Source organism: Molothrus ater, chromosome Z (assembly GCF_012460135.2).
Source record: "Molothrus ater isolate BHLD 08-10-18 breed brown headed cowbird chromosome Z, BPBGC_Mater_1.1, whole genome shotgun sequence".
Taxonomy (NCBI): Eukaryota; Metazoa; Chordata; class Aves; order Passeriformes; family Icteridae; genus Molothrus; species Molothrus ater.
In genome coordinates this window covers 1,278,529-1,299,869 of record NC_050511.2, presented here as the reverse complement: position 1 = coordinate 1,299,869, position 21,341 = coordinate 1,278,529, and the positions used below count along the sequence as shown (strand labels likewise).

General features: G+C 40.2%; 1 protein-coding gene across 4 annotated transcripts in view; it reads right to left on the bottom strand.

Moving 5' to 3' along the window:
* Window positions 1-21,341, bottom strand: part of DYM (dymeclin) — a 209,141-nt gene that overhangs the window by 163,637 nt on the left and 24,163 nt on the right. For all 4 annotated transcript variants that reach the window (XM_036403343.1, XM_036403344.1, XM_036403345.1 and 1 more), the window contains exons 6-8: window positions 17,393-17,465; window positions 5,544-5,669; window positions 3,036-3,178 (exon numbers count right to left, since the gene is read on the bottom strand). In XM_036403343.1, the coding sequence (XP_036259236.1) occupies window positions 3,036-3,178; window positions 5,544-5,669; window positions 17,393-17,465 (342 nt within the window). The remainder of the gene's footprint in view (window positions 1-3,035; window positions 3,179-5,543; window positions 5,670-17,392; window positions 17,466-21,341) is intronic.

Genomic DNA, 21,341 nt, shown 5'->3' with positions numbered 1-21,341 from the left:
GTAAGTTGGTTCAATGCGCTTTGTGAACCAAGAATAATTAATTTCTGGTTTCCAATAAATGAGTTTCTAATATCTAAATTCTACTGCCATGCATATTAATGTCATTTATGCTTCAAAACACTGCCCCAGATCTAGCAGCACTTTACAATTACTGGGCACACCTACTGAAAGACCACAAAGACAAAGCAAAGTTGACTCAGTAGAGAAAAATCTCCTTTATGAAGTCACAAAAATAAATACCATTATTTTTCCCCTCCTTCCAAAACCACCATTGTTTCTTTAATTATTGGAGCATAACAGAATTGGCAGCACAATTCAATCCAGGTATTTTATATCCAGGATAGAAAAAGGTCCTTGCACAGAGGTAACCTGGATCCAGTCAGAGGCCAAACCCAGAAGTAATTGGTGTGAGGATGTTGGTTGTATGGTTTCAGAGTTAAGGAAGCTCATGAGAGGAAGAAAAACAGGCTACGAAGGATGAGAAGCAGGAGAAGGTTAACTGTGGGAAAGGGTAAAATTCTGCTCATATCATGTATAATTATCACTCCTGCTGAATCACAAGGAAGGAAAAGGAGGGTGGATCTAAAATACGGTGCTTGTAAGAGTTTGTTGATCTCCTGCTGCAGTGCAAGTGACTACAAAATAGGAGTAACATTATACAGGATAATTTAGATGACTGTGGTATCAAGTAAAATAATTAACAAGTACAATAATTATTTTAGGCCTCAAACTGTCATATTAAAAATACCTTTTTTTTAAACCACGCTCCTATCTCCTTTCATCCTAAGTAGATTGTATTAAGACTATTTCAGTAAACTTACTTGAAGCATTATGTGGTATTTAAAAGGCACTGAGCAACACAGACGTGAGTTTTCAATTCTTCCATTCTTTCAATTTCTATCATGTAAAGATTACAAAACACAAAAAAGTAATACAGTACAGAAATCACGTCAAAGTTTTCCACAGCTGTTCGTTGCTCAAAATTCCCTTTTGTTCCCTAACAGACTGTCACCTCGTGTTGCTGCATCTTCATTTGTGCTGTGCTCTACCCATGTACCTGAGGCTACATGAACCAAAGTATTGATTTGATAAGAGTTAATTCAGAGATAAGACAGGCAAATATGCCATTTACTCTACAATCCTACTGTGCCTACATTTCACCTATAGTCCAACATCATATCTAGGCAAATAATTTTTAAAAAATCTCAAGCAACTGTCTGGGCATGGATAGAAAAAACATTTCTGTTTTTTAACAGGATGTGGTACTCCTTTTTTCCCTTTTCCCAGGCAGGAAATTCAAAAGCTCTTTAAAAATGTTCCTTTTCTTAAAGCTTTAAATGAAGACACTTAATTTGCCGGGCTAAGAGATGGCACTTCAGGTACTCATGAAAGAAGCAAGAAAACAAGCGTAGGCGTATGCCAAGGTAGTTGCCAAGGGAATGGTTCAAGAGGAGTGAAGGAGGTGGGAGTGTAGGAAAAGACAAGAACAGATGTAGGCTGAAATCTTAAGAGTTTGCATTAAGAAATGGAAACTTAATATACAACGGGTAAAAAGTCACAGGGGACATCACGTAAGAAGTGTTACAGAGGGAGGCTTGAGGGGTGGCAATATGGATGGATTTACAAATCAGTCAAGTAACCAGAACAGGGGAAGAAGTGTTTTGCCTGTGGCAGCACTGACACAGAAAGACACTAGAGAGATCAGAACTAATAATAACATAAATAACAGAAATTACTCAGGTAATACTATGTACCAAAATATGCAGCAAAAACTGAAAAACTACAATCCAGATACTGAAAACTGCTTCAGAAAAACATGTTAAGAGCAATTTCTCCTTGCAATTGAAACGAAGGAAAAGAATATACCTGATGGGACTCTCGAATAAAGCACTGCAAGGAACAATTTAATTAATCTGGCGTGCGTGTAAGTGAATCGCAAAGCAAGCCACTACTTTGTGCAGGGTTTAGGTTAGGGACACAAGCCAGGCGCGGCCCCGGAGAGTTAGCCCGGAGCGCGGACGGAGCTGAGCGCAGCAGCCGTGCGCTTTTACTGCCGCCCTGAGGAGGCACCCGGGCACTGCCTCCGAATGCAAGTTCTGGCAGACCCTTTGCGGCCTGAACTTTAATATTCCCTCAGGAGGCTGCCAGTGAATTGATTTCACAAAAGAGCTAAATAAATAGTATCGGTTTTAACAGCAACTGACTTGCAAAGTGTTCTCTAGTTTATCGGGGAGAAAGAAAATAATATCTACCTTTGCTGTTAGCACTGTATTATGTTTTATTCTCATTCAGTGGAAAAGAAAAAACCTCTAGGACAGATTTTTATACACCAGTAAAACACATCTGGTGTGGGGAAGGGAGCAGCCACCAACCAAAACAAAGTGTACAGTATAACAAAAATGAGAAACCTTCTTCTGAACAACAAATGGCATCAAGTCTTTGCTATTCTTCGGGCAGTATTTCTCTACAGCAAACAGTCTGGGAAAGGTCAGAATCTAGTCATACTTATCAGGAAAAAACATTAGTCAACTTACTGGGAAAGGCACAATATGTTACAAAAATTCCTATCTAGGTTGCTCCCTCACATCAAAGAATCCTCCTAGGAGGGACCCCTTGGGACCACCTAAACCAACCCAACCCAACCTCAAGCAGAGCCACAGAGCAGGTCACCAGATGCACAGAGTAATTGTAAAGAATAAAATGTGCACATAAAACTATTTCTTGCAACACTTTAAGTAACTTGAAGTATGTGATTCATCAAATAGGGCACTACTTGGTTGGTTGAGGCTTTTTTTAATGTGTCAGTAAAAAAACCAGGGGCTAGGTGATACTTTTACCATCTGCTGTCCTGCAGGTATAATTGCCTCAGATTCTAACACATCTCAAGATGGGCCATGCAGGCCTGTGGACAGCTTTTCTACACTGGTATCACTTGCTGAAAAAGAAATGGGCTACAGGTGTGTCTGCAAAAGAGGGCACACAGAAGGCAATACTTCATATGGTCTGAAGTACAATTTATAGAAAATCAGACTCACTTGCCACCCCAGATGCAATTCCATAGAGCAGTCCTCCTCCATCTGTTTGCTGCTGAAAGACGTGGGTCCCTGGAGGAGGGCTTCTCTCTTGTCTAATGAAATTATACAGCAAAGTTTTCACAAGTCTGCTGGTGTATGGGAGACTGGAAAGGAAAAAAAATAAATTTGGTTGACTCACAACTCACAAAAATTGGCACAACAAAGTCCAGGTAGGGTGCAAATGCTAGTGTTTGGCATTAAAGATGGTCAGTAACTCTCCCAGTGCTGACCAGACTGGAAAGGAAAAGAACACAAAGGTCTTCCCCATGCAAAGCTGCCTGGACTTCAGCAAAGGTCTGAAGGAGCATTTTCCACAGCAGGATCGTGAAAACTGTCTTTTGGTTTTTGTTTTTTAAATACTACTTATAAATAAACCATTTAGTTTGTAGAATCATTGTATTCACTTACCTGAAGACACAAATGGAAAAGCAATGGAAAGGAATGCTGTATTTTTTCAGCTTTCACTCCATGCTCTAGTAATACAGAACAGGGTACCAACAGCATCTCTCCACACCCACCATGTTTTTGCCTGTGTGTGCAGCTCAGAACCAATCTTAAACACCCTTTCATACCTCAAGGATTCTCAAGGATTCTATAACTCTAGGAATTTGCAAAGACCAATGAAACAACCAACCTCACACCAATGGATCTGAAAAATGCCAGTAGAATTTGTTGGGTTTAACAAGAAGGTTACGGTATTTCCAAAATGGAGTAGCATTTCCACAAAAGCAAGCAGCTGGCTCCAATTCCCATCTGATTTAGAGCTGAAAAGAAGGAGCTCTGTGAGGATGGACCCTCCGACCACCTGCAGAATCCAAGAAGGTGAGGAGCTAATGTGCATGTCCCAAACACCAACAGCTGCGTGGTGTGGAGCCAGCCAAGGGTTTTCAGGAATATCAAACAAGGACTTGGTAGAAACACACCAGAGGAAGACCAGGATGTGGCTGGAGAAGGGGCCATGTGGGAGCAGGGCAGTGTTTTAGGGACAAACCTCCTGGTTGTGGCTCCTGCAGGAAAGCACAGCCTGGCCTGGCACAGGGACAGGGCCAGAAGGGCTGAGCACTGCAGGGGGGAACTCTGAGCCTATCCAAGACCCCAAAGCCTCCAACCCATTTCCAGAAAGGCCTGAAAGAACCACTGTGAATGAGAACTGACTTGCACAAAAAGTGGGAAACTTCTCCCCAGAGAGTGGAAGATTCAAATGTGCCCCACAAAGCCCAGGGCCCCAGGACGTCCCATCAGCTGGATCCACACTGGAGTCAGGACTGGTGATCTCTCTCTTTTTTTCTTCCTCTCTCTGTCCCCTTCTTTGATCCAATTTCTTTCTCTCTCTCTCTGTCCCTCTCTTTCTCCCTTTACAGCACGCCCCCCACCTTTATCCAAACCCCACTGTGCTTACATGGGATATCAGGGACAAACACTGTTTTCCATGCCAAGTGTGTAATTTACTAATAAAACTTGGCAGATCCTCTGACTTCTGTCATTCCTTTTGATCATGATCATCTACAAACCCTGGGGGTTTCCCTCTCCTTAGGGGTGGGATGTCACACCAGTACCACTCCACCTGTTCACATTGCTCTTGATTCCAGCCACCAAATTCCTACATCTCTCTCCAGAGGTCAGGCTCCTCCTACTCCCAAATCAGACCTCTTAGACCACATACTAAATCTTCCCCCAAACACTCCCCATTTTCCCCCAAACCCTTGATTCCTTCCATCCAGAGACTGAAGTACCAGGAGACCCCACACATCCTGAGGCTCTGGCTCTATCCTGCTGATGTTTCTGCCCAGTGTTCCAAGCTGAGCCTCACTCCTTCCCCTGCATGTCACAGTAGTATCTGTCTCTTGCACCTAGTAGAAATTTCAGGAAAGCAGAGAATAAATACATTTATGAGAAATCTGCCCACATGGAACTTGAAATTGAAAGAGAATGAATGGGAGCCTGACTAAAATGCATGTAAGCCATTGTGAAAGCACTTGAACACAACCACCAACTTGCCAGAACAAGTGGTATTACTCACACAACCAAGTCTATCTCCAGCTAAGTGTTCCCTTCAGCTCAGCCCAGCATGTGTCTTCACCTTTGCAAGGACTGTGCTTATCTGGATGGCAAGAAACCCCTAGCATTTCTGAGGGACCTGAGTTCTCTGGGCTGCAGTGCTACAAGACTCATTGCTGAATCAAAAAACCATCCTGAAAACTAAATATGTTTTAAGTTAATGAAACTACCCTCAAAATATAAAAACTATTTCCAAATTAGTTTTACTTAAGTCTGGGCTGTGAGATTTCCACCCAAATCCCTCCAAGAGCCTTTACAGATGTTTGCTTTTGTGATCTCTTTTCTTTTGAGCAGAACAAATTTTCTATCAAGATAACATTTTGCTGCCTTCTGTTTTCAGGTACAAACAACCTAAGAAGCCACCAGCAGCATTTTCTTTGCCCTTAGGCAGCACCCCAGAGCAGGACCTACCATCGACCATGCATCAGGTATCTGTGAATGATGCTCTCTCGCACAATCTCTTTGTGGAATAATTGGCAGGAGAGGAACACAATGAGAGTAGTCACGGCTTCCAAAGAAATGCTGTATGTAATATCTCTGCAGAATAAAGGGAAAATTACAGAGATTAATCTACTGGGTTGTTTACAGGCTGATTTCCAAGAATACTTGGTAGCTTCACCTGAAGTTATACACTGTGTAGCACAGAGAGATTCAACTGGGAACATGTAAACAACAAATTCAAGAAACTCAGAATCATTTCATACCAAAAATTGATGTTTTTCTTAAAAATAAGCAATTTTTTCAGGCACCAAAGGACAAAACAATGTAAAGAGAGGTATTGCTCATGGCATTCAAGTTGCGATTGATAGACTGACTATACTTCTTCCTCAAAATACTAAGTATCTCTCAGAATTGTGTCCTTTGTACTATTAAACAAAATTGTCACAAAGCCATCATCCCTAAGTGAGGGAGTGAATGTCCAGCTAGCCCAACACAGCTCCATCTGCCAAGCAAACTGGATCCCTATGAGAAGAATGTAATATACAAATGCCAGCTCAAGTGTACAAAATGCTCAGGGTATCAGGATACCAGATACATTGCTCAGTTTTAAATGGTATATTTGAGGTAACAGGGACGTAGAAAGTTTCAAGGCATTACAAGGTATTCAAGATAATCACAAAGAATGAGCTGCAATGCTTAAATACAGATACCAGACAGTTCAGCACAGTTCATTTAGCTCAGGCTGATTAGGAAAGGCTGTGCAGCAGAACAGATGACAGGCGCACGATTAAAAGTATCTTGTGCTTTCTGTTCTCACCTCTGCCTATAATGACTTTGTTACAAATCTGGTTTTTAAAAGGGAGAGAAAAACGGCATTTGCCTCCTAAATCAGTAACAATTTGCAGACTGCAAGAAAGCTTTTAAAACACAATGAATTAACTTGGACATGAACCAGTATCATTCTTACTTTCAATCAAAGACCATTTTTACGTCCTCCAAAATGAGGTACTTCATTTGGTGCAACAGCACCACACTGCAGCTCATTAGAAATATTGTTATCAAGTTTTGTATTGTTACCACAAGTCCTTCTAATGCTTCTCCCACTGTCACTATTTAATTTCCACAGTATGCTTCACAATCCAGTATTGCTAAGTTACAATGGTTTCCCTGCAACAGTTATCAAGGTTTTCTGACCTGGGACCTACTGGAAACTCAAAATCTGTTTAATATCATCAAATGCAAATATTCAATAGTACCTCTATTTAAGATTTTTAAAAATCAAAACATCAAAGAACAAATCAGCATCTATGTTGTTTAATCAGTGGTGCTAAATTTTGCTTTGTTACAATGTCACCTTCCAAAAATTTTATTCTCAACAGTTAGAACAGGTATAAGCATAAAACTAAGTGCACTTTCAAACAAAACAACAATGACTTGAAAACTACAGTGCAATCTCCCAAAACAAAACAAATTAACCCCAGAAGGGACTAGATTTTCACTAGTCTCAGGATCAGAGCTGGTGTCGTCCTCACTAAAATATACAGCATTTTATTTAGAAGAAATCAGTCTAATTTTTAACACAACCAAATAGCTTAATATTCTCAAGTGTGCTGCCAGATACGCTGCAAACAACACGCATTACTGTCAAGTGTGAAAACAAGAATTTCACGCATCACAATGTACAGACAGCTTAAGTTAAGCTCTTCTGCAGCAACTCCAGGCCAGAGTTTCTCCAGAGTGCAGTTATTTACTCAAAGCCAACTGCAAACTGGAATCACAATTTCCTGGATCACAATCCACAGAACTGCACCACCTCTCATACAAAAATGTTTTTAAAAATGAAGGTTGTGCACATTCACTGTTTTTTATTTTCTCTCACTTCATTTGAGTATTTGAACCCCAAACAATTGAAGTTATGGGTTGGGAAAGGACACACTGCCTAAGTAACATTTTCCTGAAAATCATAATGTCCTTTTGAATTACTTTTACTCTCTGCAAGTTACCTGACTTTTTGCCCACTCCTGAGGAAGTTCGCCAGTGTAAATGCTGATAATTAGATCAGGCCAGAGGTTACACTCTGATCTGGTTCCATTGCAAATTCATCCGAGCCAGAAGCAAGGCTGCACTAGGAACAGTGCCCACTCCCTCTCCAAACCAGAGGAGCTGTGCAATCCACCACCCACACGCATCCCAAGCAAAGCAAAGAAGACTTAAATACATACATAACATCAAATTATCAAAGGCTCAGCCACCAGAAAAAAAAAAAATTGAGAAATGTTTTTCTATCAAAATAAAAGCAACAGTTTGGGAAAATATTTTTTTGATATTATAAGAAAAACATTCAGAAACTTATCATTATGACATCGGCTGAGAATACAAGAACAATGTATGAGAATACAAGAACATCTCCTACCCCGAGGTGATGAATGAAAAGGGTAACAACTTCATGACATACTACAGCACACACTGGGTCACCATTCGGAGAGGAAACAAATTTTGGGGTCTAGTATACTTTTTCTCCATTTCAATCATTCATTAATTTATTTTCATTATAACCCACACAAGTGGAATAGCAAATTTGAGGAATCATTACAAAATAATTTTCTGTTTTGACAAGAATCAGCATAAAAAAATAAACTAAGAGATTACTGTACTGTATTAAGGAAAAAAAATCTGCTTTCAATATCCTTATATAACTCAGAGAGAAAAAAAAACAGAAAGGTAAATTCTAGCAGTCCCACTTAGAGAGTTATTCTCATTTTCTCTAAGTTCAAAACCCAGACAGGGCACATTTAGAAACACTCCACTCAAACCTGTAGAATCTGTTCAAATTAAATCTGCTCTGACATAAACACAAACAGGGTCCTGATATCTGGGGTAACCCCTCAGGTCCAGTTACCCTTAATTTATCAGCACAGTGATAAAGCTTCAGAGTAAAATTATTTTCTCCACCAAGGGTCAAATGTATGGTTTTCTGAAACTCAGGCATTTCTAAAGGATCACAAGAACTACCAGGAACCTCTTTCAACTTCAAAGAACACATTGTTTATTTATATTGAGAGACTATATAATAGGGGGTCTTGGTTTTGATTTTTTTTTTATTTTATTCAAAGCTATCAGTCATATAGAATGACTTTACATGGAATTTATGCTGATCTTCAACTTCCCCTGAAAACTGTTTGCTTGCAGATAAGGAGGAAACTAGAAATAATGAACTCATGTATCAATTACATGTCAAAATTATTTAGCTACTTCTTTCAGAAAGCTAGAATAACTGCATGTTGTTTTGAGCTTCTGTGGCATTTTTTTTTCCTTCTCAAGTGTCTTGCAAAACAAATAAAAAATCTACAGATAGAGCTCACGCTCTATGTAAATGGACATCATAAAGCAATGTACCAAAACATGCAGAGGTCTTTTTTTTCTCTTCTTTTGGATTTTCTATTCTGGGGATACATTAGTTATTCTCAATTTTTTCATCTTATACTCTCCCTCCCCATTCCAAAGGGAGATATATTCCCATATCAGGTAGATAAATTAGCATATACTGCACGTCTGTCTCTCAAAAGACATCTCAAGAAATACACATCTTTCACATGGGAAGAATCTGAGACAGACTGAAGTCCAGAGCTCCTGGCAATCGTTTCTCTCCTGCATTTGGGTTCTCCCCTTATCCCAGGCAGCTGTCCTCCTGGTATACCCCATCCTCCTGGTCCCATACCTCATATGCAGTGACATCCTTGGACCGGATGGAGCAGGCCCAGGTTCTCCCATGTGACACCTGAGCTAAAACTGATTTCTGGCAACAAACCTTATACATAAACATGTACTCTCTGAAGAAAATAGAGATCATGTCATATCTATCCGAGATTGTGTTAAATAATGAATTCTTCATAGAATGAGGAGCTCCAAAAAGCATGATTCCCCGATACTAGCATAACAAATGTGTGTATTTAACACGTGTTTGGTGTCTACATTTCAATGAAAAACTAATACATCAATGGATTCCTTCCAAAAGCAAATTATGCCAGATCATTTCAATTAAAATTTTTTAATTAAATGACTACAGAGTTGTATGATTTATAATCATAAATAAATCAGTAATGATTAGATAACAACTTATTAAATCAAAAGACAAAAATTAGAATAAGAGAATGGTTTGGGTTGGGAGGCACCTTGAAGCTCATCCAGTCCCATTCTCTGCCACGGGCAGGGACACCTTCCACTACCCCATGGTGCTCCAAGCCCAGTCCAACCTGGCCTTGGACATTTCCAGGGATGGAAAGTCCACAACCTCTAGGAAATAAATTCTACTGAGTCAGACCACATTCCATTTTCATCTGTGTTGTCAGGTGGGTAACAGAGATCCTGGGCTCCTCTGGGACCTCTACAGCTGCTTTAAAGCAGCACTGAATTTAGACATACAGTAGTACTGCTTTAGAAGAAACTGGTGCACTCCCTAAATCTTCCAAGACATGGATTGGAGAGAGTATCACTTCTCTTCTGGTCTTCCACCAAGAACATACATTTTAGTTTATTTATTTTATTTATTGACTTTGATGGACTTATAAATTAGAATCATCAAATCCTAGGCTGGTTTGTTTCAGAAAGGACTTTAAAGCTCCTCCAGTTCCACCCCCTGACACAGACAGCAACACTTTCTGCTAGACCAGGTCGCTCCAAGCCCTGTCCAACCTTAGCCCAAATACTGTTCCCAAATGATGCAATCACCCCACACAGAACAAGAACTATGGTCCTGTTAAAACCACAACTCCCCAGTATCCTGGCATCTGCTTTATCCATTCAAAACCATGTGGATGACCTCCTATCAGCATCACCTACCAAGAACTTCAACAATCTACCTATGTGTCACCATCCTGCTGCTGCTGGCTTCTCTCCAAGGCCAAGCACTGCTCACAAGTGCTTTCTGTGCTCCCAATCATTCAGCTTTGTTCCCTGCCTGTGAGAGAGAGGTCTGTGACAGAGGAACCAAGGTGAAGCACAGAGGCACCATAGAGGAAAATCTAGCTCCGAACTCCAATTAACACTCTGAAGGCACATGCTGTTGTAAACACTTTAATTACTCAGTGAAATGCAGCTATTTCTATATCAGCACACAGAGGCTGGGAGCTCATAAATTATTTCACACCTACAGAGCAAACAGCCTGAACAGTCAGAAACCAAACTCCAAATTTCAACTCCCACCCCTAGACCGAGCCCCCTCCCTGTTCAAATATTTTCCTGAACTTTCACCCAGCCAGAGCTGTCTACTCCGAGTATTAAAAGGTTAAAAGGTAACCCATTTTCTAATTTAGGAGAGTTGCCAAAAGGGCTGATTCATACAAAAAGTCTCAAATCATACAGGAACCAGGTTTCATTTCCCTGCTTCCTGAGGGCCCACCAGAAAGGTGAAAGAGGAGTCACCACAGAGAATAGGATCAGTTTTTAAAACTGAAAAGCAAGTACAATATCTGGCTATCAGTCTCAGGATACAAGTACAACAACTCAAAGAGAACATAATCTTTCCTCTTGGAAACACTCCTAATTTTACACTCACTGATGGCACATATGCACTGTGGCAGCTGATAATGTTCTGTAGTCATTACAGCTGACTCCAAACATTTGGGAGATGTCCCAAGGGGGCACTCAGCAAACACAGACTAGAAGCAGAAAGAATCTCTGACATTTCGTACTGCATCTCCCCCACACTGGGCATTCTCAACTGGGAGAAGAATAGGGTGAGAGAACAAAAAATTTCGGAATGGTTTGGATTGGAAGGACCTTCAAAATCATCCCATCCCACCCCCTGCCATGGGCAGGGACACCTTCCACTGTCCCAGGCTGCTCCAAGCCCCATCCAGCCTGGCCTGGGACACTGCCAGGGATCCAGGGGCAGCCACAGCTGCTCTGGGCACCCTGGGCCAGGGCCTGCCCACCCTCCCAGCCAGCAATTCCTAATTGCCAAGAGCCCAAAATCTGTGCCTGCCCTCTGGCAGTGGGAGCCATTGCCTGGGTGCTGTCCCTGCAGGCCTTGTCCCCAGTCCCTGTGCAGCTCTGCTGGAGCCCCTGGAGGCCCTGGCAGGGGCTCTGAGGTGTCCCTGGAGCTTCTCTTGTGCAGCTCAACAGCTCCAGCTGTGCCAGGCTGGCTCCAGAGCAGAGGGGCTCCAGCCCCTGGAGCATCAACAATATGGAAATACTCTGAAGTAGTACCTAAAGGATTAACATAACTCGAGAGCCTTTTTTCAAAGACCTGTTCCTAAACCATCTGGGACAATGTGACTGTGAATATTGTCACCTCACTGATATTTACTTCTTCCCTCTACAGATTAAAAATCCTAGAAGAAATTCTGGACTTCTAAATGTTGCACAGAAGCTGTATTATTCTCCATTTACTTTTCATATCACCATGTCTTGTTACCAATATTCACTAAAACTACTTAAAAGACATTACTTTTCAAACAACAGAACACAAGAGAGCAGCCCAAATTCCTACAGAAATGGACAGCTGCAGAGACTCCCAGGTGTAGTTTCCATCTTCCTCTTCCAGGGAAGAGGAGATGACCCAGGTGATCAAACAACTACATTAGACCATCAGAGAGTTCTACACAGAGCCAGACCACAGGAATCACATCAGTGATGCAGCCTAAGTGAAAGAGAACCTGCTCCACAGTCCCTCTCTGTTTTTGCTGTTGAGACTCAAATACCTGCTAACAGAGGTTTTCCAACACCCATCGTCTTTTGTGAAAAGAGGGCAGAAAACCATATATGAAAGCAGATCGTTAGGAATATGATACACGGCATAATGTATGAAAAACTGTACAGACCTCTAATACTGTGCTTTGAGGTGAGGAATTTTGTTACAAATTAAAGCACACCTAGTGAACAGATAGAACAGGTCACAGAAAAATACTGATCTAAGTCTAAAATAAAAACTACACTAGAACAGAGTAAGAATATGTGATACAGATAAAGGTTCTCCTACCACCCCAAGATGCAGCAGCAAATAAAACTCCCTTTATATGAATCAGCTCTCTCCGAAACAGAGCACAATAGTCTTAAACTTAGAGGCTCTTCAAAGTGAAGCAACACAAATCTCTCTCAGTTCGGATATTTTTGCTACCTTCAACCTCAGTTTCAACAGATGGAAGTTTGCCTTTGATGATTAGACAAAGTTGCCAAAAATGCAAAATCACATGTTTTCCAAATAATGGAGCTACTACAATCTTGATAAAAATTCCTTGAATAGACTCTTTCTATAAAGAACTATTCTGACCTATTCTTTTGAAAGTAACAAAAATAATTAAAATATGGCACTCATGAGCTAGAACAGAAAACATTTCTTAATCTCTTTGCTACTCACAGCTGGCAAAAAAGAAAGCCTAAACACTTCTAATCATCTGTACATGGCACTTTTCCTACACTGCAGTTACTTTGTAGAGTTTTATAATCAATTATATTGCCTTTCCTCCTCCTACATACGACTTTCAGGCTCCCATAAAATGCAGCGAGCATCCCTAAATGAGTCAAAACTTTGTCAACATTTAAATTTTGTCAACATCGTCAACATTTCCAAACAACTAAGACTGCACCCTAAAACAACTATAACTAGAGAAAATAAGGGAATGTAATAGAAATATCAGCTAACTTGTACTGGCACCACAGGGTGCTACTTAGGAGTGATGTAACTAGATCAGAGTATTTCATTTTTCCTCCACATGCATTTATAGTTTTTAATGAAGTGAAAATGCACTGATAACAACCAGATGTTCAGTTATGGATACCAGTTCTTAACAAGCTGCTGAAAGAAGCCTTTATAATTTAAAGCTTTGGGAGTTCCATCCTGCAACAAAATGTTAGCAATAGTTTCTACATAGCAATCATACAATTAAATACTAACATTGTATCTTTTTGCCGACTATGCAGTTCGAATCATTAGTGTACACTCTTGAGTGCTAACATTAGCAAAACCAAAGAAAAAGCAGAGTATCCATAGCACACCCAAGGGAACCATAAATCAAATATCAACATATGGTAACACAAGGGTTATAAGGGACTGCACAAGTCTAATTGATGAAAACTGTACTTCCTATAAAATTAAACCTGAAACCTTTATCCCTGGCATTTTGTACAATGCAGCACAGCCTGTTTTTCAGAAAGGTAATTCAAGATATTTTTAATAACTCTCAGACACAGCACCACAATGTTGCAGAGTCCCAGAGTCCCTACTGCAACCTATTTCTGCCTTAAAGCACATTTGCTTTTTCCAATACAAACTAACTTTGAGAAAGATTTTCTTAAATTCCATGTAAAAAACTGAGACACTTCCAGAAATGCTCTGCCCCCCAGAAAGGCGCTGCAGCCTTTCCTAACAACAAAAAAAAAAAGTTATGCTTCATAATAAGGGACAGAGATCTGACATTTATCTTCTTCCACATCCCACACCTTACTTATTAATTTTGAGAAATACAGTCCACCTGCAATTTCCATGTATACTGTAGGTTGCTTTGTACACATAAACGAGCTTATTCTGCCAAGGCTGATAACCAGAGCAAGCTCAGAGGTGAGTGACATCTGCCCACACCCAAGAAAAGACTGGAGCCTTCATGAATTCAGTGTCCCTGCCAAGCCCAGACTTCTTACATTTAGAATCCCAGAATGGTTTGGGTTGGAAGGGACATTAAAGCCCACCCAGTCCGCCCCCTGCCATGGGCAGGGACTCCTTCCACTGTGCCAGGCTGCTCCAAGCCCCATCCAGCCTGGCCTGGGACACTGCCAGGGATCCAGGGGCAGCCACAGCTGCTCTGGGCACCCTGGGCCAGGGCCTGCCCACCCTCCCAGCCAGCAATTCCTAATTGCCAAGAGCCCAAAATCTGTGCCTGCCCTCTGGCAGTGGGAGCCATTGCCTGGGTGCTGTCCCTGCAGGCCTTGTCCCCAGTCCCTGGGCAGCTCTGCTGGAGCCCCTGGAGGCCCTGGCAGGGGCTCTGAGGTGTCCCTGGAGCTTCTCTTGTGCAGCTCAACAGCCCCAGCTGTGCCAGGCTGGCTCCAGAGCAGAGGGGCTCCAGCCCTGGCAGCAGCTCCGTGGCCTCCTCTGCACTGGCTGCAGCAGCTCCAGCTCCTTGTGCTGCTGGAGCCAGGGCTGGGGCAGCTCTGCAGGTGGGCTCTCACCTGAGCCCAGGGGCACAGGGGCAGGATCCCCCCTGCCCTGCTGCCCACGCTGGGGCTCAGCCCAGGGCACAGAAGGTTTCTGGGTCCTTGTGCACATGGCTGGGGCATGTCCAGCCTCTCACAACTTCTGGGGTATAACCAGGATATACCAAAATCCTTCTCGTTAGGGCTGCTCTCCAACCAGTCTGGAACAACTATGTACCTGCCTGCAAAATACCACACACAGGTATCCCAAGCACCTGAAGTGACATTCAGAACAAGCTCAAAAGGAAGGAATGCAAAACAGCTGCACAGGTACCTCTGTTCCTGCATTCTGAACACGGAAATGGCCTTCCACACTTTAAAAATAATGTTACAGTTTCAGTGAAGGAGAAAAATACAAGTTTTAACTGGGGTGCAGGCAAGCAATATATTCAGACAGCAGCTGCCAGCTGTATCCACCCCTTCACCAAACTGCATCGGCAGAACCCAAGGGACACACTAATTGTCAAAATCCTCTGTTAAGGCTATTGAATGCTCTTAAAAAAATCTTTGCTGTTCTGAAAGATACTTTGAAGACTAGCTCAGCATGGAGATTTTAATGGTCTGTCACCAAAAAAAATTCATCTTTGATAGTATCTTTACAGACAGACATTCTGTTACAGTGCCATTGCAAGCTGCCAAAACTGTCAGTTCTCTCACAGGTGATCCTGAGTTCTGACACAGAGATCATTACAAGTTTGAATATTTCATCTATTCCACTCATCTATTCCTTCCCCAAATTCACATACTAGGCTTGCAGCTCTCTTGATTCATTCTAGCTAAAGACAAAAACGGACTAGTCCCTTGAAACAAAACAGGAAAGAATCTCTCGTGATAACTCATCAGGGAGAGAGAGGGAAGCAAGAAGTACACTCATATGAAAGCAATCCTGATCACTCTCTTGAACAAAATTAATAATAAAGTAATACATCATAACACCTTTCTGAAGAACATAGTTGGACTGTGTATTAGAGAATACAAGATCTCCAGTATGTCCTTTCCCCTACCTATTTCCCTTTCCATGTATGGGAACAAAATTCTTAGTTAAGGCATTATCACACTGTTAAACATACTCTAGTGATAAACAAGACAGTAATACATATTTTTGTAAGTGTTAGCATTTAATAGCAATCAGCAACATGTTGTTTCAGAAGTTTAGCTAAAAAAACTTATTTCACAAAAAAAAAAACCAAAACCTAACCACAAAACAAAAATCTTCCACTTTATCTCTTATGAAATGTAAGTTTTTGATATAGCTGAATATTAAATTATGGACAGGCTTTATAATCTTCCTTTTAAACAAGCCATTTTAGCATTAGATTTTATAGTAATCTAAGTGCTTCCAGCAGCTGCTTCCACTTGCAGCAACCAGATTCACACAGAAACAGAGCTGCTGAGAGCTTCAGTTGTGGAAGTGGGTGAGGAACTATCATGCTGGCTTATTTTCTCCTGCTGGAAAGGCATTATGAAGGATACTGGACTACACACGGGTACTTCCAAGAAAGAAAAATAAAACCCTGCAGGATTTATGAACTTGCCCGTATATCACAGTCCTCTCAGCCCTTTGTACTTCCTCTAATCTGCTCCAAACAAAGCGTGTATGCGTTCCAGGAAGTCCTGACAAGCTCTGTGGAATGACACTTTGAATCACACCACTAATTCATTACACCCTACCTACACAAATCCCTCGCGTTAACGCTGACAGAGCTGCATTTAATGACAGCAATGTCTCAAAAAACATTGCATCTTTGTCAGTCTTCCAACCAAAAGAACAATCCCAGCCACGAGATAGCAGAGCTCTATACTACACTGTAACAGACAATCTGAAACTCCTCCAAAGCTGCCATGCTTCAGCTGGGCCGCTACATTTTAGACACAGACTACAATGAAATTTAACACTAAAGACACTGCTCACTCCACCTTTAGTGAAGTTTATCATGGGGAAAATAGTCAAAACTCATCAGAACACGTCCACAAAAGTGAAAGAATACTTTTTTTTTTCCAAAGAACAAAGCATGCTCTCCTACATAAAACACAGAAGTATGTTTTATGACACATTTCCCAACAAGATGTGGAATCAACATTTCTCAAATACAACAGATGCATGAAAAAAATGCCATGTAAACAAATCTGGAGATCTACAGAAACATTTCACTTATTAATTTCTCTTGTCCCTTCTTCAGACATCAATTCACTGGAATTTTATAAATCAGTATTAAATAGCACAGTATGATTTATTTTCAATTTAAACCCCCACAGAACTGCAGAAGAACTTTAGTTTTCACCTTACTGCATACCCCAGAGCTGAAGTGACACCTCCACTGTACCTTCCCCTGTACCATGAGCACAACCATTTCCACCAGTTACTGTCTGTGTGCTGACAGGGGTACCTGAAACAAACGGAATAACTTCTGTTGATGGTTTGAACTGGGTGCGAGACGTTCATTATGTACTTCTTCCAACAGAATATTCAGGGCTGACACTGGCAGCAGCTTATCATTATCTGTACTGCTCCATCACATGGAACATTCAAATACGACTATTTAAACATTATAAACCCATTACTACAAGTTTCATAGTTTCTCAAATGCTCAGTTTATAAAAGAAGACTAAGTAAAAAAAAAAAGCCTACTTACAAGAGGGGAATTTCAACAATGAGCTGGATGAGGCAATATAGCAACTCTTCTATAAGGTCTTCACACTCTGCTCCTAAAAAAGAAACACAGCAAAGGATTTCTGGGTTTTCAAATACCAAAATAAAACAAAGATTCAAACATATAAATGCAGATGATCAATATCTTAAGGAACAACCACTAGAAGTTCTAGCTGTTAAAGGAGATAGGTTTTTTTTCCTGAAATAGAAAGCATTTGAGATTATTAACAGAGAAAATGGTGATGCCTTCTCTTTTTTACATAAAAAAGGTAACTAATAACAACTGCATAAATTAAATGAGATGTTGGTATTGTAGGAACGTGCTAATATTTAGCACAACAAGCCTTCCTTTACTACTTACAGAAGATCATATTAAACAGTGTTATTACTAACAGCTGAACTAATCACTGGTGACTTCTCACTGGTCCACAGTTAAATGTCCTTTCAAAATGCCCTGCACTTCACGTATTTTCCCACTCTGTTTTTTAAATCCAAGAGAAGAATAATCAGAGACAGTGTCATTTGTCTACGATTCATTGAGCAACATCATAAAAGAATGTCAAAAGAATGGAGCTCCTGACCATGTCACTACTGCTCCAGAGTAACATAGATACAATGTTTTCATGGATACATATTTATCCATTGAGGAAGTTTTACACCTTTCAATGACAAGCTTGTGCATTTTAAGGAAACAGAAATCACTCTCTAGTCATATACAATGTGATAAAATGCATGCAGTGATGCAGAATTATTAAAAAACTTGCAACTATTCTAAGCAATAAAACTTCATATTTTACATGAGTAATTTTTAAAAGCAACTGTAACAAAAGACTTTCAAGACTCATTAAAGACAAAACTTATTAAATCACTTGAAGTTATCATATAGTACTAAAAAAACCAGAAGACAAATCTATTGGCTCATCAGGATTTTTCTGCTTTCAAAAATAAAATTATGAGAAACCTACAACATCATAAAGAAGTGGAGGGTTTTATAGCGCTGAATGGCTTAGGAGTGGCATGGCTGATCCCCTGCATTACAACATTGCAGCACAATAATTACCCAAATGCCTGTTTATTTTGTATTTTCAAATAAATAAGTCCTGCCATAAACACAGCTTTATAGCCAGGTTACAGAGGTGTTACTCTGCTTAACTCAAGTTTGTTCTTGAATACAGAACTCAATTTTAAGAAGTACACCAGGGGGAATATTCACTATAAAGCAAAATTATTTCTTTCCACAATCAGTTTATTAAAAACACATTAAAAATTGTCACCTAGTGAACTGCACATTCTAAAGGAAATCAGTTTTTTATCACGGAAACGTGGTTTCCTTTATATAGAATCCCCCATGAGTAACACAATGCAGCTCCTGTTAGTAAAACCAAGAACTGCTCAGAGTATTTAACCTCGGACAGAAACCACAGCCAATAATGGAGCACAGATAGTATATTCTGAAGTAACTTGAATGTGACATTTTCCTAAGGCTTTCTGAACCTAGAAAATGCTTATAAAGCAAGACTGCTACTAGTTCCCAACAGGTACCTAATTTTTCTCCCAACAGAAGAAAGTGAGAAGAAAAAGGTTAAAAAAGTAAAGTGAATGCATTTTTAAAACATGAATTTTTCCACCACACTGCATGCACAACTTATATGAACAGAGAATAAGGTTATTTGAATATGAAAGAAGGCTTTTCTCTCAAGACAATATTCAAAATAAAGGAAGAAAACACTGGGTTAGCACAGTCACATAGAATGAAAGATGTTATTTAAAAAAACCAAAAAACAACTTAATTGCGGTAATCAATGTCATTCAGCTACAGTAATTAATGTATCCTTTTCCCAATTGGGGCACACACATTCTTGTTTAATTTTCATCTTGCCAAGACAATGAGGAGGATGCAAGCCAAATCTATAACGTGAGAGAGAGCTATAAACACGGAACACTCTGTGTTTTCATAAACAATGCCTCTTTCAATAGCAGGATAAAGACAATACACACAAGACTCATTCACATTAATAGATCACATACTTGGATCAAAGACCTGTAAAACCTTGGGGAAAGTAAGTACAGGGTGAACCTGTCCAGATAAAATTAGAGCAGGGAGAAGAAATCATAGGTGTATCTTCGAAACTGCACTGCAGAAGTGAAAGCAATTACACAGGTTTCAAAATGTCCAGTCATGCTGAAGCACCATTTTTTTCATCAGCTGTATTTAAGTCCTCAAACATGGATTATTTAATTTTGCAAGAAATTGTATAGATTTTGACTTTTTGGTGGGGTTTGTTTCGGATTTGGTAAATATATATATTTATATATACATGTATATATTGATATACTTCGTTAACATTTTTTTATAATGCAATTATCTTCATTTTTTTTTACTTTTTCAGTTACCCACATTACAGACACTGGATTAGCACACACTACACAGGTCAAATGGCTCATGAAGATGAAAGCAGTGATGCCAGGAGGCCCCAATTCTAAAACCAGTTCAGCTCCATCTTCTCAAGAACCTAACTACTACATTGATAAGACCTGATCTGGTGGATGCCTGAATATCTTATCTGATCAGTAAGATATTCAGGCATAACAAGGTACATCCTCACCTTAAATGCTACTTGTTTTTCTGCCCTGTTGCTCATACAGAACCTGGACACAAGTAATGAAATAAATAATTCCTTGCAAAACAGACTTAGAGGTTCCACAGGTTTTGTGGCTTGGTCTTCAGCTCTAATTACTTTTTAAAACTTACAACTTCTGCCTGATAATAATGAGTACATAAATTGATTGCCTTCCCTCATTTCCTTTATGTGATAGCTGAACATGCATGAAATCATTTAAGGCTTGCAGTAAATGTCTTTTTATTTATTCCCTTCTCTATATCCTCGTACTTGCTTTAATATGTCACAAACAGCCCTTAGTAGCCTTGTGTTTAAAAATTCCTCTATAGATAATGAATAAAGCTTCCTACTACAGCTCAGGGAACAGGTTAAACGAATCAATAGCCTGATTTAAACTAAAATACTCAGCATGTGCTCTCTTGCACCTTTGAGTCACTACAGTTAAGGACTGCAGAAATTACAGGATACAGACATTGGAAAGATGAATTATTTGTGTTAGTGAGACTAACTCCAACTTCAGCTGAACAGATGCTGACTCCAGTTTGGGATTTATTGATATCAGGACATTTTAAGTTGAATCTTAAAGTATATGGGTTTAGTCTCTCTGTGGATTTTCCTGCAATCAAAATTCTGAAATATTCTCCAAAATTATAAGCAAATTCCAGTTACGGATGAAGAGGCGAAGGCTGCACCATCTGAAACTCTTCAAAAAGAACACATTTCTGTTAATGGTAGGCCTTCTTTTGAAGGAAATCAATAACAGCACTATTAGCAGCAACTCAACTCAGGGCAATTTATTTGTTAGGCTAAAGTACACCCATGGACTCAGGCTTCAAAAAAATCCCATTTTATGACACACAGCAAGGTTGCACAGCTTTCTTCTGAGCCTCAAGTGCAGTGCAGCAGGAAAAAGTATGAACTGGACATTCAGAAAAAGTGAAAGCATATGAACTGCAAAATCCGAGATAAGGCAAATATGAAACTTGCTACCTGAACAATCGTGACTATGTCATATATAGTCTATATTTCTGAGCAGTCAGTGACAGGGATGTTTTCCATACACAGGACTCTCACAGATTATAATTATACACTTCTCTCTGACATACCAAATATCCCAGAGCAGGTGCTGATTGCAGTGTGAGCATCCTGACGTGCTGACACTGCAGTTATGTGCTATGAGCTCCCAGGTTCTGTACTTAAATCAGAGAGCATGGCACTAGAAGATATTGTCCACTCAGAAGGATAAAAATATGATGTTCATAGAGAAACAAACACACCGCAGAGTGATTTCCAAAGGATTTGTGAGATGAT